The following is a 16,931-nucleotide window of genomic DNA, read 5'->3' on the forward strand; positions in this document are numbered from 1 at the left end:
AGGGACTTTTTAGGATGTCAGGTAATGGTAGGACTAGAGGGAATGGATTAAAACTAGAGATGGGACAATTCAGACTGGACGTTAGGAAGAAGTTCTTCACCATGAGGGTGGTGAGACACTGGAACAAGTTGCCCAGAGAGGTGTTGGAAGCTCCATCACTGGAGACATTCAAGGCCAAGCTGGATGGGGCTCTGAGCAACCTCATCTAGTGGGAGGTGTCCCTGCCCATGGCAGGAGGGTTGGAACTAGATGATCTTTAAGGTCCCTTCCAACCCTAACAATTGTATGATTCTATGAAAAAAGTGTCTCTCCATCTTTGTAAGAAAGTCCCCTTTATATACACTGAAAGGGCACAGCAAGGTCTCCCCGGAGCCACCTCTTATCCAAGCTGAACAATGTTAGGAGAGAACATTCCCCGAGCTTCAAACAGAAGGTGACACTTTTGTAACTTCCATTTTCTGAATCATCTCATGTTTTGACAGGACCAGACACAAAGAGGACAAACACCATGCCTACAGGTGGATGAGCGCTGTTCTTAGCACTGCTACAGATGGAAAACACATTCAAGGAAGTCTGTCCCTACCTTTTGCCCTACACCATTACAATTATTGCTGTGGCAGCAGAGGAAAGCAAATCAGTCAGCAAAACAGCATTAATGACCATAACCCACAGACAAAAAACTGAAATTGGACAACACTTGTAAAGCTTTCTTGAATTGATCACCTGAGTAAAAACTGAAACACTGGATTATCTCAGCTGCCTTTAATTTATTGAAAGCTGAAAAAACCCATACATAAGCTCTTGGTATAAATGATGTGAAAGTTCAAGATAAAGGACTGATCACAGCTGTTGTGCTCCAAGGGATAAGAGGGCTCTCAGGTTCAGACCAAACTAGAACTCAAACTAAAGCAATTTCACTATCATCACATTATCGGCTCTCTCCTAAGCTTTAAGTTTGATAGAGAGAATGAAAATGCTCCTTTTCCCATTTACTCATAAAAAAAGGGGGAAAAGAAAATGAAAGAGGATGCAAAGTTGCAAAACAGTATTTTTCAGGCTTGCACAATCAACAGTTTATGTAGCTCGTTAACCTAAGACATGACCAAAGCCAAAAGCTCGGGAGCATTCATTGAAGGACATTTATGTTGGTAATGACAGCTGACACCTAGAACAGCAATCTCAACGTCCACCAAAATTTGAAAAAACCCAAAACCAAGCCAAAACAAACCCCAAACGAAAAACTAAAGAAACCCCCAAAATATTTCTTGCTTTAAAGGCCAAGTTTAGCTTGTAAAGGAAGATTTAAGGGTCTTGTCCCACACTGTATACAAAGTCTGTTAGAAAGAGAACTATGAGAGACCTTGTACTGTAGATGCGTTTGAAAAGTTCTCATGTCTTACACCGCACGGCTTTGAAACGACCATGTTTACATCAGCTTGGTTCTCCCTCTCTAATATTTAAATACCAAGACATTTGAAGAGCCCTTTTGGATATAACTTACTATGAAAGAAGTTTGGGGGGGGGTGTTTTGTTTTACAGGGAAGAGCCCTATGAGATGATTATGGTCTGAATATGGAACAATATTGACAAATTTTAAAGTGGCCAGTGTATTCAGCATGTGTAAGATATTATGTCTTTAGATCCCATGTCTTGTAAATTGTTTTTACAGGAAACCCAAAAATAACAATATGAACTGCTACAAACCTTATCTTGCTTTTTATCTTCTGATTCATTACTGGATAATCTTGTCTTAAGTTTCACTGAGCCTTCTTTAAAGATATCTCCGAACCCAATGCCTCGGATTTTCTTTGGCTGTGCTGGTCCAGATCCAGGTTCACTCCCATTTCCTGGAGAGACCACAGGTGAGGTAGGACCACTGAAAACAGATTCTGAAAGTAAAAAAAAAAAGTTTTAATATATATTTAATATATTATTTAATATAATCTGGGGAAAAAAAAGTTGAACACAGCTGTGTGCCCTGCTCTTGCTAAACAGTTTTTCTAGGAACATTATTATAGCTGTAATACCTCACATTTGTTCTATCTGTATATTTAAAATAAGACCATTTGAAATGACACCAGTATTGCACTGAATACACTGGCAACTAAGTCGTTAGATCACTAGTATTTCTTGCTATTTCAGTTCTCGCTCAGGCTCTGCAGTCTGTTAATGTCAATGTTATGTTTTCCATTAGTTTTATGAAACATTGCTTACGCATCCTCTGCAGATGTGTTTTTAGTCCAACATTTAAAAGCTGCTGAAAGCGATAATCAATAAAGGTCCATAATGAGTCCTACCATTACCACAGGAAAAACACAGTGTGTTTCAGTAGCAGAGTGATGCCTCTCAAGACAAAGCGAAATTTTCCTAAGGCTCAAAATGCACTATCAAAAATACCCGAAGAGAGTGTTTTGCAAATTTATTTAAATAGCTTTTTAACCTGATAACACTTAAAACCTATTTTAAGAGTTAAACATACAAATCATATGTAGTCATTTGAGATTAATAACTGGTACATGAAGATTAAAAGGATCGTAAATATTTTGTTAAGTTTTAAGGCACAACATTTATCCACCCCAAAAAAAATGTAGTTCAGAGAAGAACTTAATTTAGGTGTTAGGAGCTTTTAAGACTTTTTTTTTTAAGCTATAGGCAAATCTTTTAAAACCTACAAACTAGCATTCATGGGCAAACTATTCCCATGTGCAGAATTCCAAGAGATAGTCATGTGAAAAGAGACAGCTTTTATAAACTGAATTCAAAGCAGCCTCTACATCTTTTAGCCTTTCAGTTAAGTTCTTCCCAGCACATGCACGACTGGGAATTGCAATAAAGATTAAAGCTTCTGCCCTCAACCATAAACTTAGGGGTTTTGATAGCCCCCATGAACTTACATAGCCCTTTGACTTCAGTTTCTCACTTTTCCTCAACTGAGTTACTCTCCACTTAGTTATATCCCTCTTAGATATCTAAAAGGACAGCTAGAAATCTCATTCATGAGAAAAGTCCAGGTTGCATGTTTGAAAGACTAACTCAGCAAGTGAGGCATTGACTGTTTCTCAGGAGTGAGGAAAGTACTAGCAGATACTTGAGATCCTGACTATGAAAGTACCGAGCATTGAATACAACCCCCGAGGGTGCGAGGGGTTGAAAACCCTAACTTGTTAGTTTCTGTCAGAAAATACAATTACTTCAAATTACTGTTCAGTCCCACTAATCTCAGTATTCAGGAATTCAGACCAACACGCACCCATTTATAAATTCAGCTCACCAAACCCCACTGAACTCAGGGAACTTGACCTCCAAGGAGACAGCCACTGAGCTATTTGGGACTGCTCGACTCAAACAACTCTTGCTTTACGCTACTGCAATTATTTCCACAATTTACCACAAAAATCCAAGCCAGACTTTTCTTTCCTATCTCTGAGCAAACCCTTGTTAGAAACAATCAATACTAAACATCTTGTAAATGAGGTGCACATTACTACAAGGCAAAAAAAAAAAATATTATTTTTTCCCTTGAACATTATATGGCTGTCTTTAAGCATCAATTAACGCGCATTAAGATGTTGTTCTCAAAGAACACTCCCAGTCCAGCAGTATCCCATCAAAGTCACCCAGCCTTTTGGTGTAGAAATTTTTCCTCTAAACCTCCCCTGGCACAACTTGAGGCCGTTTCCTCTCATCCTATCGCCTGTTCCTTGGGAGAAGAGACCAACCCCCACCTCTCTACCCCCTCCTTTCAGGCAGTTGTAGAGGGCAATGAGGTCTCCCCTCAGCCCCCTCTTCTCCAGGCTGAACACCCCCAGCTCCCTCAGCCGCTCCTCACAAGACTTGTGCTTCAGACCCCTCACCAGCTCCGTTGCCCTTCTCTGGACACGCTCCAGCACCTCAATGTCTCTCTTGTGGTGAGGGGCCCAAAACTGGACACAGTACTCGAGGTGGGGCCTCACCAGTGCCCAGTACAGGGGGACGATCGCTGGCCACACTGTTCCTGATACAAGCCAGAATGTTGTTGGCCTTCTTGGCCACCTGGGCACACTGCTGGCTCACGTTCCGCCAGCTGTTGACCAACACCCCCAGGTCCTTTTCTGCTGGGCAGCTTTCCAGCCACTCTGCCCCAAGCCTGTAACGCTGCATGGGGTTGTTGTGACCCAAGTGCAGGACCCGGCACTTGGCCTTGTTGAACCTCATACTACTGGCCTCGGCCCATCAATCCAGCCTGTCCAGATCCCTCTGCAAAGCCGTCCTACCCTCAAGCACTCCCGCCTAACTTGATTTAGCCACAAAGGAACGGCTAAATATAGATACTGCCTTAAAAACATTCCATTGTTAGATTAAAACATAATAAAGAACCAGGGCCCCCTTCCCAGGATTCATTTTAAGTGGAAGCTCTCTGTACTGTTTTTTATTCAATTCAAGTTTTAATTCTCAACTGACATGGTCAAACGCTTAAGTTTTGTGTTAGAGAACTCACGTCTGTGAGAATAAGACTGAATAAAAGCTATTAAACTGAAGAACAATTTTATATCCAATACTAAAAAAAGCTCAACTCTGAATATGTTAACATTTCTAGTGATAAAATGCAGAACGTACATTTGCAAGATCAAGACCTTGACTGCAATTTTATTAGAAGTGTACTGGGAGCAAGACGGGTATCTTGATACTCAGCATCAATATTTGCTAGAATGAAATTAAATACTTATCGTTCTTAGGAAGCTTGAATCCTTTATTTTTGTAAATAAACTGTAATACAACCATAATACTTCCAATTCTACCCGAGATCTAAAATGACTTTGCTAAGGTTTTACAACAAACAGAATACCACCTGTGTCATCCAGAGTGTCCTGTGTTTCTCCATCATCCGTCAATTCCAATTCTTTCACAAAGTTTGAAGGAAACAACCCTGCCTTGCCATTTAGTGTTCCACTCCACCAGCCTTCCTCTACCTGTATAGAAATATTTTGCACATTACTAATAAATCAAAAAGAAATTCTTATCAATTCCATCCATATTTCACTTATAAAACTCTACAAACAACTTTGGGAAAGTTCAAATGACCATGATTTCTCTTTAAAGAAACCCACTAAAGATGTAGAAACAGCAGACAAAAGAGAAGAGCAAGAAAGTAACTTACTGTCACTTCTATCACTACGGCAATGATCCTGAAACACAAAACTAGCCCTATACCCATTAATCCGGAAGAGCAACAAAATGTTCATCAACTTTCTCACAGTAAGGCAGTGCAAGAGGCATTACACATCTAACAGAAGAAGAAAATATTAAAACTGTTTATGAAATAAAGGTGAAACTTTTAGCCTGGCTTTCTAAGGAAACTTTTATGTATTCTCGCTGTCCATCTGCCTTTTTCTTTGTCTTGTCCAGTTCCCCCCAGTCCTATTCCCACGAGCCTTGTATTCATTCAGCAGCTTCAACCAATTTTGGTCGAAAGACACAAGTTCCAAAGATAGAATTTCTACAGATGATGTTGGGTAGAACAGAGAAGAGTCCTTAAGGACATCCCAGCGTAATGGAAAACTAAGTTATACATTCCTTCTAGCAGGAGGCGACTGGCTGAACAGCATATGTCTAACTCTGGATGTGCCAGAAGGCACAGACACTTTCCCATCTGAGTTGGCCAGTGGACAAAGGTAGCTGAGACACACGACAAGGATTTTGTCGTGGCACAGCAGTCCTAAAGGTAGAAGTCTGTCGGATGCCAAATTTAGTTGCCTTTGCTATTCATAAAATAATTCATTTTTTCTCTGGAAATAAACCTGTTGAGGAATTAGGAAACATAATGACTCCTAAATGCTCAGTTATGTGTTTGGATTCCTGGTGTGCCATTTGCCCTGCAATACTCCAAAATTTAATTGAATGCTTTATCAAGAATATCCCATGATCTGAATCGGAACAAACAAGAGCTGGGTGTGCATAGGTGACAGCGTAAAACAACGCCAGAAGACTAAGAACTGCGCTCCTCACACTTATGAACAGTTTTCAAAATACCTTAAATAAATTGAATGCATCTCCCTAATGAGCACTGTTTAAAATTATAATTAAGATAAGTTTTAAAAATATTTTATTTCAATTGCTGTGTTTTGGGACTGGAAAGCTGTTTTTAGATAAGGAAAAAAAAACAACGGGGGTGGGAGGAGAAACCCGGCAGCTGTTTACATTATCTTTTTTTAGCCTTGTTTTGTAGGTCACTACGCCTGACACAGAGGCACAGTTTCTAAGCACTAGCCTACCTCCCGGCAAGCAGAATGGGCGCAAAACCTGGTGGCTACGGAGACAGGCAGGCAATGAAAAGAGCTTTGTTATTTTTAAAGGCATCCTGGCGCTCAAATAGAGGTTTGCTGTGGATGGTTCAAATTTCTACTCTGAAACAAATTTTAAGTGTAGATTACTGACAAGCACTGACCAGGCTCCGGCGCCTCATGCTTTATATAATACACTACAGACAACTGGAATTCAAATGTCTTGACTAACCCATAGTGCACCCAAGAGCCATGAGAAATGGACTTTTAATGCTTACGATACAGAAAGCAACTCGAGCATCCATTTGTTTTTCTCCCAAGAAATAAGGCCAGCAAAGCACTTAACAGACTTGGAAGGCAAAGCTATGCCAGTTCAGAGACAGTTGGGAATAAAATAAAAGTTTCTTAAGCATACTTGCTTCAGCTTCCTCACCACAGTATCTTTAAAAAAGACTGATTACATACAAACTGTGTTACCAGAAAAGGTATCTTTTACCTGTTTAATGTCAACTGAAGTTCTACATGCCTTGGTGGAGAGTATCTGTGCATCCCTGGTGCAACACAGACGACAATTTCACAACTTTTACCTTCGATTTCAAAACTCTTACCACTTGATACAAGTTTCCACAAGAGGGAGTTACAGCTCTGGTACACACATCAGTACTTTTTTTTGAGTGTGAATTCCATCAACTTATTTCTATAAGATGATAAAAACCTCAGACTCTCTTAAACAAAGGGAAGGAGGCTGAAACAAGCAGTTTTGCCCATCACGTTTGTTTGTTGGTTTTTTTTTTTAATAAAAATTCCACTAACGAAGTCATGAATTTCAATTATGCTTGGTAACACAGCATGCAAATATCACAAAGCTACAAAAATAAACCTACTATTCTGCATCTGACAGAAGCGGGGGGAAGATACGAAGAAGAAATAAAAGTTTTACAGCAATAATAGAGTTATAACAGGCACTTTGTGCATTTATTTTGCATGCAAAACCCACATATTCTGTAAACAAAAAACCCATCCAGCCAGCACACAGCACAAGGGCCTTCCTCCCTAAAAGGTACTTCTGATCCTTGTAGCTGGCTCTCTCAATATCAGCCATTTAAGTTCTGAACCCATCTGCCTCCACTTTTGATTTCACCATCAGTAGTGTCAGTTGTAACTACTCTATTTATGAAAACAATTGCAAGGGATAAATACTGGATTATTCTCAAGTAACTGGTAGAACCGATCCTCTTGTGGAGCTGATTTTACCTTATTTTCCCTATAAAAAAGGGACCAAATGGTCTTCCACTGAAGTAACAGTTATGAGTTATCTGCATATATATAAATAGCACCTTTTATAGATAAATGGAAGCAAAGATCGTCTCACAGCAGTGTAGACAAGTTACCCAACAGATGTTATCCCAGCATATTGCACCACCAGTGGATGGTATTTTGTACCATTCTTCATGTTTCTGGTCCATCAGTAGAGTTTGGTGAAGCAGACCTAGCCCACACCTGTCAGGTCTATTCTAGACCATCATAAAACCAGTCTGCAAAGAGCTCTGTGCTAGGAGTCAGCTGTGATGTTTCTCTACCTGGTAGCATTTGCCTAAAAATTTGATTACAAGTGTTTCTCAGAAGTCGCAAAGGCTGGGTACTACAAATATGTATTTTCAAATCATTAGGAAAGGAAGAAGCATGGGGACTGACCAGAAAAAACTAAAAGACTAAAATAAAATCATGCTTCCTTAAGAAACCAGATGAGGAAACTCTCTGATCTTTTTATTCTGTTTGGCTACTTGGTCATCTCCGAGACATCACACTGAAAACCCCTCCCAAAATAATTCCAGATGTTAACATGTGTGACCCAAAACGGCAGCTTCCACAACAGTTTACTGCACATGCTGTCTCTTGTAAATGCTTATGCTGGACGATTCAAAGTCATGACTGCCGTGTCCAGGCACCATCCACAGATTAAACTAGTGAGATTATCCAGGAGCACTCCTTTATGAAACACCCGCACACAATGGTATTTATGAAACTGGGATTTTAGTGAGCAGGTTTTACAAGTCAATTGCTCTGTTTATTCAAAGAGAACAAATTCTAGAAGTCATTAGTGCCAATGCATCTAAAGCATAATTTTTTCCTCCCTAGGAGAATGGAAATGTCCTTCCTGGCAACTGTTGGGATCCCAGAAAGTTAGCACTCTCTTCAAAAGAGGACATGCATGTGAAAAAACAATCTCACAAAGCTACTAGAAGGCACCACTAGACACACAGCTAGGAAAAAAAGTTTGGTCTTCTCCTTTCTCAGGCCCTCAGGGAGGTAATAAGAGATGGCACCAGTGAAGGTCAGAGCATGCCGTGCAGAAGTTTTCCACCTAGTTCTGAAAAGGTTCCTTCCACCATCACTCTGGTCTTTTCTGCAGATTCCCTGACAGATTCCCATATATTCAAGCCTCCAACAACACAAGTTGCTGTTGAACAGAACAGACACCAAGGAAGCACATTGGTAGGAAAAGATAAGAAACCCCCACTCAAATACACAGGGCCATTGCCATCACAGTCTGAACATCAAGACACATCTTTAACCGTATTGCTTACCCAGTGGAAAAGGAAGGCAATAGAAATAACAACATGTAGTTGAGTGCATTTCTATGCACCATATTTTTGTGCAAGTGGCTCGAAGCATACTGTACTACAGGTGCAGGTTTCTGTGCCTAATACTGTTACTATTAGCTCAAAGCTTCGATGAGTTTGCAAGAAAGCATGAAACTGGAAAACCAGGTCAAATAACATTTTTCACCTAAACCGAGATAGAGTATGTCAACTTAAAGGCAACTGGTCATACAGTTTTAGCATAAGCATCCTAAAAACGAGGATCACAGACAGAGCCAAAGAACTGTAAAAGTCTTTTGAAAAGGAAATCTGTGTAACAGATCGCAATTTATTGCTGCAATGATCAAATACGTCCCTTAAAGATCTTGTACTCATTGATTTAGGATTAGATCCTGAGAGAAGGAACTCCTAAACTATTAGCTTTAGTTTCAAAAACACTGCTTCCCACGCTATTTTTCCAACATCCTTGTAATTCAGGTAATCAGCCAAAAAAACAATTTGACTTCTCGCCACATAAAAAGACAATCAGCTTTGTAAAACAGCTTACCTCTTCGTTGATGTCGATCACATCCCCCAGCTTGAGTTCCAGCTCATCCTCGTTCTGCGGGATGTATTCGTAGAGCACTTTGCACTGCCGCTTCTTGGACCCTGATTCAAGGGAAGTGGTGAAAGTAAGAACGCTTGCAAAAGAAAACTGATTTTTCCTACACCCGGCTCCTGAGGATCAAATCTGACCAGAACAACCATGAACCAACCCCAAAGAAGCTATATAGCTTTTGCTGCTGGTTTTCCAGTTTCCTTGTGTCACTTCAGGCTGGCAACCTGTACCTCAGGCAGAGCTCGAAAACCATCGAGCTTCACAGACTGCCAATTACAAACAAATAAACACTACACTGCCAATTACCAACATGCTATAAAAAAACATGTTGACACAAGCAAGTCAGTTAAATCCCCACTAAAATGATTTTTCAAGCTATTTCCTGAGCAAAATCTGCAAGAATGGCAACCGCTGCCAGTGGCGGTGTTAGCACTTGCTTGGGAGAAAACGTGCAAGTTTGAGTCTCCAGTCTTTAAGCAATCCTGAAAGAAGTAACACGTGTTTTGTCCTGCACAACACTGAAGTGCAAATAGCCTTTCTGCCCTCTAACAAAGACCTTGCTAACTACAGGTCTGAGGTAATGCTAACATTTGCTCGGCTCATATTTCAAAATCCAAACTCATTTTTATCTGTGAATGCAAAAAAAATCTCCCTTTTCTCAGTGCTGGTGTGGAGTCAATAAATTCAACCTAAGCTTTAATTAGCAGCGTTTGCCAAAGACAAAATTAAAATGAAGTGCTGCCTTTAGATGTTTGCCACGTATCGTTAAAGCTTTGCAGGTATTAAAAGGCCAAACGACATGGCAAGAGGGGAAAGCATTGCAGTGGCTTCCAACAACCCCTCCAACCCCAGAGGTGTGAACCTGCAGTTGCCCAATTGCTCTGCACATACCCTGGAGCGACGCTACTGCTGCACCCCGAGGGTTGAGGTATTTCTCCTTCAAACAGGAGCCCGTGGCTTCAGACCTTTTCCACAACACAGAAGCCAGCACGCTTTTGAAGGCAACTGTCAGCCTGCGGTATGGCCCACTCCCTATCCTCCTCAAAAACTATCTGCCACAGCTTAAGTGAAAAATATGAATCAAAAGCCTGAAGTAGTAAAGCTTAAACTTGTAGGAGCTGTATGATTTCCATGCTCTCTCACACTTTGCACTCCTCCCACTCTCAAGCTTCAGCAATTAAGATTAGCTGGGTAAAAACATTTCAAAATACAGATACTGCCTCCAAGATTGATCCTTGTCTTATTATAGCAGCGTTTAAAGTCCAAAGTCAGACATTTAGAAGATCGCCACACCCAGCGTCCCCAGTACAAAACACGCCAGGCAGCTGAGGAATATTCAGCATCTAAAATTTCTGAGGGAGGGCTCACCAAATCAAGCATTTTCTACATGCTGGTATATGGTCAGTGCTCTAAAGAGCTTCAAAGGGGCAGGAAACAAACAATCCAGAAGTATGAAGCTCTATGGGTTATTCCTAATAACATGTAATTGCCCACATAATGCACCCTTCTTTCAACTCCACTGAAACTCATACATCAGCCAAGAGAGATTGTTAGGTTAACAGTAATTGCAAGAAACGGTTCACTGGCCTTTACTACCCCCTACAGCGCTTTCAGGGCTCCTCCTTTGTATGAGATTAACTGATACCAAAAAAAGGCAAATTAAAAAGTCACAGCCATTTAATATAAAACTGATTTCAGCATTCCTTTTCTTATTGTAACTCTAAATGGAAGGAGGGGAAACAAACCCACAGATGCATTTCACATCCAGAGCTCTCTCTCACCTGCAGTCTGTTTTCAGCGATACACAGTTTAGGAAGTGCTGCCTTCCAGTTTTGAAAGTCCCTAGATTAACCTAGAAGGCTCAAACAACACTCCAGCTTCACCTGGTGCAACAGCCCTGCTGCTGGGCTGGCAGCCCCCAGGCAATTCCACCCGTTTCCAAAACAACTTGTCTGGCTTCAGGTTTTATTTGTTTTGTACAGCGTAAACCAAATTTAGCCTTTTGTTGCCATAATTTAGCACACCTCCTGTATTTTCCTTTCCCTGAATAAACGCAGCCATCTATCTACAGGAATACTGCCTGCAGCTTACTACCCACCTGATATAAAATACTGCATTCAGCGAGAGCTGCACAGGAGAACCACACAAGGCAGAGACAACCTACCTCATCGCACGTTGGAAACATGCTAATAAAGAAGCTTAACTTTGTTTTTAACGTTGTAAACCTCATTTTACCAGGTTGGGAACCAGAAACGGAAAGACGACTGAGCACTGGAAACCTTTTGAAGGGAGCGAGCGATTGCTCAGGCACATAGCAAACAGGATCTGCAGGAGCTGTTTAAACAGTCTTCCAGGAAAGAGGGAACAGAAAGTAAAATGGAAACGCAGAGATTGTCATTGTGCCAAACAAAGAGTTGTGTGCTGAAAGGAAGGTGCTTTAACATCACTTTCCTCTAGGAGAATGAGACTAGCCACAGCACTGCACAGTTTGAGACCAAGTTGTACCCACTACCTGGCCACAGCCACCAGCGTGAGGAAGAGACATGCTGAATATGGGATCATTCCAGGGTTAGGGAGAGCAGAATGAGTAGCCAACACCTGAAATGGCATCAGATCATGTTCACAGAATCACAGAATCATATAATATCTTAAGTTGGAAGGACCCATAAGGACGATGTTGATTCCCTTTCAGAGCCTAGTTGCATTAATCTAGAAACAGCGTTAATTTTCAGGCTGATTTTCAAAAGCCTGCTGATGCAAACATCTAACATGCACATATGTGCTGTTGCCAGTACGCATATACAGCTCAGATGCACTAAAAAGTAATTTTGAAGTTAACATCCTTAGTTGCCTAGAAGGTTTCATCAAATTTGTATGCCTGGTGGTCCCATTTCAGGGCTTTAAAAGACGACCAGTGGCACTTCTCCTTTTATGGGCAAAAACTCTAAGCATAAACACAGCAGAAACAGTAAGTTCTGAATTCTTCCTTTTTAAAAAAAAAAGCAAGATTAAATCATAAATGGCTGCAGTCCCTTATAAGAGAGGGAGCCAGAGTAATTTAGAGCAATGCCTCTTATAAGACTGAGGTGTCCAAATAAAAAGCACAAGTCAATTTTCTGGATGCAGGGAATGTTAACTTTTCTGCTCTAGGTTTCAGTTACCTTGACTTCAATATTGGCATTAAAACACAGAAACCAGAGGTAGGGAGGCACCAAGTCTACACTCCTGACCATCCAGGGGGCTACAGTTACAACCAAAGGAAGACCACTGCCTTTTCTTAGATGCCACCAACTCCACCTTATTTCACACTAGAAGCAAGCCTACCAAGCAAGAGGAACCTGAACTAGAGGTTCAGGTGAATCAAGCAGCTGAATATGAGCCAGCAGTGTGCCCAGGTGGCCAAGAAGGCCAATGGCATCCTGGCTTGTATTAGAAATAGTGTCATCAGCAGAAGGAGGGAGGTGATTGTCCCCCTGTACTCAGCACTGGTGAGGCCACACCTTCAGCATTGTGTCCAGTTTTGGGTACCTCAATACGAGAGGGATATCGAGGTGCTGGAGCGAGTGCAGAGGAGGGCAACGAAGCTGGTGAAGGGCCTGGAGAATAAATCTGATGAGGAGCGATTGAAGGAGCTGGGACTCTTTAGTTGGAGGAAGAGGAGGCTGAGGGGAGACCTCATCACTCTCTACAACTACTTGAAAGGCCATTGTAGAGAGGTTGGTGCTGGTCTCTTCTCACAGGTAATTAGCAATAGAACAAGAGGGAATGGGTTCAAGCTGCAGCAGGGTAGGTTTAGGCTGGACATTAGGAAAAAATTCTTCCCAGAAAGAGTGGTGAGACACTGGAATAGGCTGCCCAGGGAGGTGGTGGAGTCACCATCCCTGGATGTGTTTAAGAGTTGTTTAGCTGTGGTGTTAGGGGATATGGTGTAAGGGAGAACTTTGTAGAGTGGGGTTGATGGTTGGGCTCGATGATCCCAAGGGTCTTTTCCAACCTAAATGATTTATGATTCTAGGGAGCCTTTCCTTGTCACAAAGCCCTGAATTTGTAGCCAAACTTTTATGTTTAGAAAAAACGATCACAGGAAGATGATTTTTTATTATTATGAACAGGCCTGCAGTTCTCATTCAGGTATCTGACTATACAAGCAGAGCTCACACGAAGTTACATGGCAACTGTCTGGAATCTGGAAGGGGTCTAAATCCTGTTCCCAGGAAAATTCATCCCTATTCTTGATGTTACAAGTTACATCTAAGCTTTCTGCCCATGCATCCAGGAGCAGAATTTGGCTTAGAATCAAAGTTTTTTCCTCCGATGTCTCTAGTTTTCTATACAGCCTTAAAACTAAGTCAGCCATTAAATAATTCATATTCATTTTAAAAAAATGCACATCAGCAGCTTACGCAATTGAATGAAATTGAAAGACTACGTACTCTTCTTGAAGGTTTTGGACGGGGGATGAGGCTGAAATCCTCCCGCTGGAAGCCCATAGCTGCTCATACGCTGCACAAGACTGGCTACGTTACCAGATTTCTCCCTCCTGAGTGGTACGGCATCATCCTTGGGCTCTACATCCTTCTTAACTTCCTGGAACAAGAGATTTAAAAGACTGAGAGGCCATTCAAATTACCCAAGAGGTCATTGTTTTTAGACAGGCATTTCATAGACTAACAGATTTCAGGTACTCACCGTTTGGTGTGTAATGCTGTATTATACTCAAAACTCAAGGAATTCTGCATCTAAACATACTAAAGGCCTTAATAAACTTGACCCTTCCATACAATCATGTTAGTAAATAGGTACGCTGATGTGCTGAGAAAATTCTGAGACAGAGGTAGCATTTTAGCCATCTACTCCAACCCTAAGAAAAGCAGCTTTGAGCCCAGAAGTCCCATGTTACAACTTTTAAGTCACAGCTCATATTTAAAAACACTTTTAAAAATATAAAGATTACTTTAATGACAGACCCAAAGGGTAGGGCACTAAATAAAATATTTTGATATATAAAACCGTATTAGGTCATCATCTCTGCCTCAGAAAGCTCAAAGGTTGTTTACAGATGAGAAGCAATTTCACTGCTGAAAGACATGAGCGGAAAATAAAGTGAGACACGAGAAATAAAGTGGGAGGAAGCAAGGGGAAAGGTGTAGGAGGGAAGTAACAGAGGCATCATTTTTCTGATAATCATCTCCCACCTTCCTCTTTCTAAATTAAGGTGTTAGCATTGGAATTCAACATGCCAATCAAGACTAAGAAGCCTATAAACAAGAAAGCATCAGTTCTTCACAGAAAATCAGCTCATCAAATGAGCCTCCCTGGAGAGCAGATACTCTGAAAGAAGGAAATCATCACTTTGCACAAGGCCCTTCTAATGCAGAACACAGCTCCCAGCAGTAGCAATCATACGCTCTTTAAAGAGCTAGCCAGCAACCCAGAACCTCCCCCATTCCCAGAGCACCCATAAGGGTTTCATTAGGGAGATACATCCCCTTCCCTCTCATGTCTGCAGATGAAGCTGTCTAATCCCTTTCTAAACCCATGGTCCTGCCTGCCTCCACAGCTCTCTTGGGGTTAGACAACACATATTCGCTCTCTGCTACATAAAGCAGCTCCTCTCTCTCATCTGCTTTAAACTGACACTTTACTAGTCCCAGTGCATGCTCCCCACCACTGCATTTAGTTCATCACTACCTCCACGGCTGTGTAAACTCCGATCATATCCCCCTTGGCTTTATCCTCTCAACTGAAGAGTCCCAGCCTTGACAGCCCCCATCTCAAGCTGCTCCATCCCCTTAACCATCTAGCTGACTGTCCCCATCCTGGTCGCAATAGATCTTGTCATCCTGCTGGTGTTTTGGGCTGTCACTGCACCAGGAGCTGAGGATTTCCGAGAGCTGAAAGCAGCACTGCCAGATATTCATGAGCTGATGCTCAACTCTCAACTGCAAGTTCCATGTAGTCATGGTATGGATTCTTATACAGATTATTTGGCATTTACTGCCACCCTTTTTGCCTACCCAGCTTCTTGCCAACAGCATGGCATTGTACTGCAGAAGAGTTTAATAGCACTCACAAAATGGAAGTGTACGCACTAAAATCCCCTCTCCAGATGACCACAGATGCTGCGCAAAGCTGTTACCACAACCAGCTCCTGGGGGATCCCATCAGCAACTCTCCTCTATCCTGACAAGTCACTGATAACTCCTTCACTTCTTATCCTTTAAGCAACTTCCAATCCATAAAAGATTTTTTCCTTCAGTCTCAGAGCAACTTCATTCCTTCGATAACTTGATGGAAAACTCTCTCAAAGTTTTTCTGAAAACCCAAGTGTGTTTCACACACAGAGTCTCATACACCTGTGTGTTTAGCAAGACCCTCAAAGGCCATCAGCTTTCCCACCACTGCAGCATTACAATGTCTTGGGGAAAGCAAACACTCATAAGTACTTTGCAGCTTTTTGTGATCCACTTCAGAACAATTCTTGCATCCATCACCAGTAACCACTGGTTAACAACTGCACTAGTTATTTCAGCTACAGCTGCAATGAAATCTTTAATAATATTTGAAAACAATATTGGGAATATATATACACACATGCTCTTACTGATGTCATGTGAACTTCTAAACACGAGCTTTAAGACAACAAAACCCATGCATTGATGAAATGCCAAAAATAGAGAAGCTTATTCAACGGGACCTCTCTGGTGCTTTCTGGAACTTTAGACTCCAGGCTACTTACTGCAGCTGCCCAGCTGGAAAGCTCAGCAGGTCCGGAAAGCTGCTGATGCTTCCAAACAAACTACAAACCTCAAGCCAAACAGTCCAAAGCACCTTCCGATTTCCCAAAAGAACAGGGCAAGTCAAATGAGCAAGACTGCAGGCAGCACAATTTTTCCTCCCGCTCATCTACATTACATAAAGAGCTTTTTCAGAAAACAGGCGAGTAGTTCCTGCTGTTACTCTCCTTCATCTGCAGAGACTTCTGCCCTGGAGATTGTAGCTCTGCTGAGATCCCATCTTCCAAGTAAAAAAAAAAAAAAAAAAAACAACCAAAAAAAACCCAAAAAACACACACAACAAAAAAAAAATCCAGAATAGCACAGCATCGTGTCACCTCCCATTTGAGGAGAAATTTCGCATTTCAAAGACTTTGTCATTCTCAGCCTTATAGTTGTTTTTTGCCCAGTTACTTGCAAGTCTGATAAACCATAAGGAACTGAGTTAGCTACAGCTGAAAAGTTTGCCACGTGCAAAACACCTTCCCTATCTGCCTCAATGAGAAGGCCATTCTGCTCAACTGAAAAACCATACTGGCACATGAAAACTTGCCTAGAGTGGATCTGTCCCTGGGTTTTTAAAATTATAATCTTTTGCTATGCAATTTCTACAGCCTCCAAAAGCTGCCAGTTGCTCCAGGAACTAAAGCCTCCCCGGTTAACCGCTTTCCCAATCGTAACACTTTCCAGTGAG

General features: G+C 41.6%; 1 protein-coding gene across 5 annotated transcripts in view; it reads right to left on the reverse strand.

The window, feature by feature from the left end:
• The window catches only part of CD2AP (CD2 associated protein), an 86,856-nt gene that overhangs the window by 30,755 nt on the left and 39,170 nt on the right, over positions 1-16,931 (reverse strand). For all 5 annotated transcript variants that reach the window (XR_008465536.1, XM_054195865.1, XM_054195863.1 and 2 more), the window contains 4 exons: positions 13,895-14,048; positions 9,411-9,511; positions 4,829-4,949; positions 1,705-1,889 (listed from right to left, as the gene is read on the reverse strand). Coding sequence is in view for 4 of the 5 variants with exons in the window: in XM_054195863.1 (XP_054051838.1) it covers positions 1,705-1,889; positions 4,829-4,949; positions 9,411-9,511; positions 13,895-14,048 (561 nt within the window). In the remaining variant the exon portion in view is untranslated. The remainder of the gene's footprint in view (positions 1-1,704; positions 1,890-4,828; positions 4,950-9,410; positions 9,512-13,894; positions 14,049-16,931) is intronic.

The sequence above is a fragment of the Rissa tridactyla genome, chromosome 3, assembly GCF_028500815.1.
Source record: "Rissa tridactyla isolate bRisTri1 chromosome 3, bRisTri1.patW.cur.20221130, whole genome shotgun sequence".
NCBI lineage: Eukaryota > Metazoa > Chordata > Aves > Charadriiformes > Laridae > Rissa > Rissa tridactyla.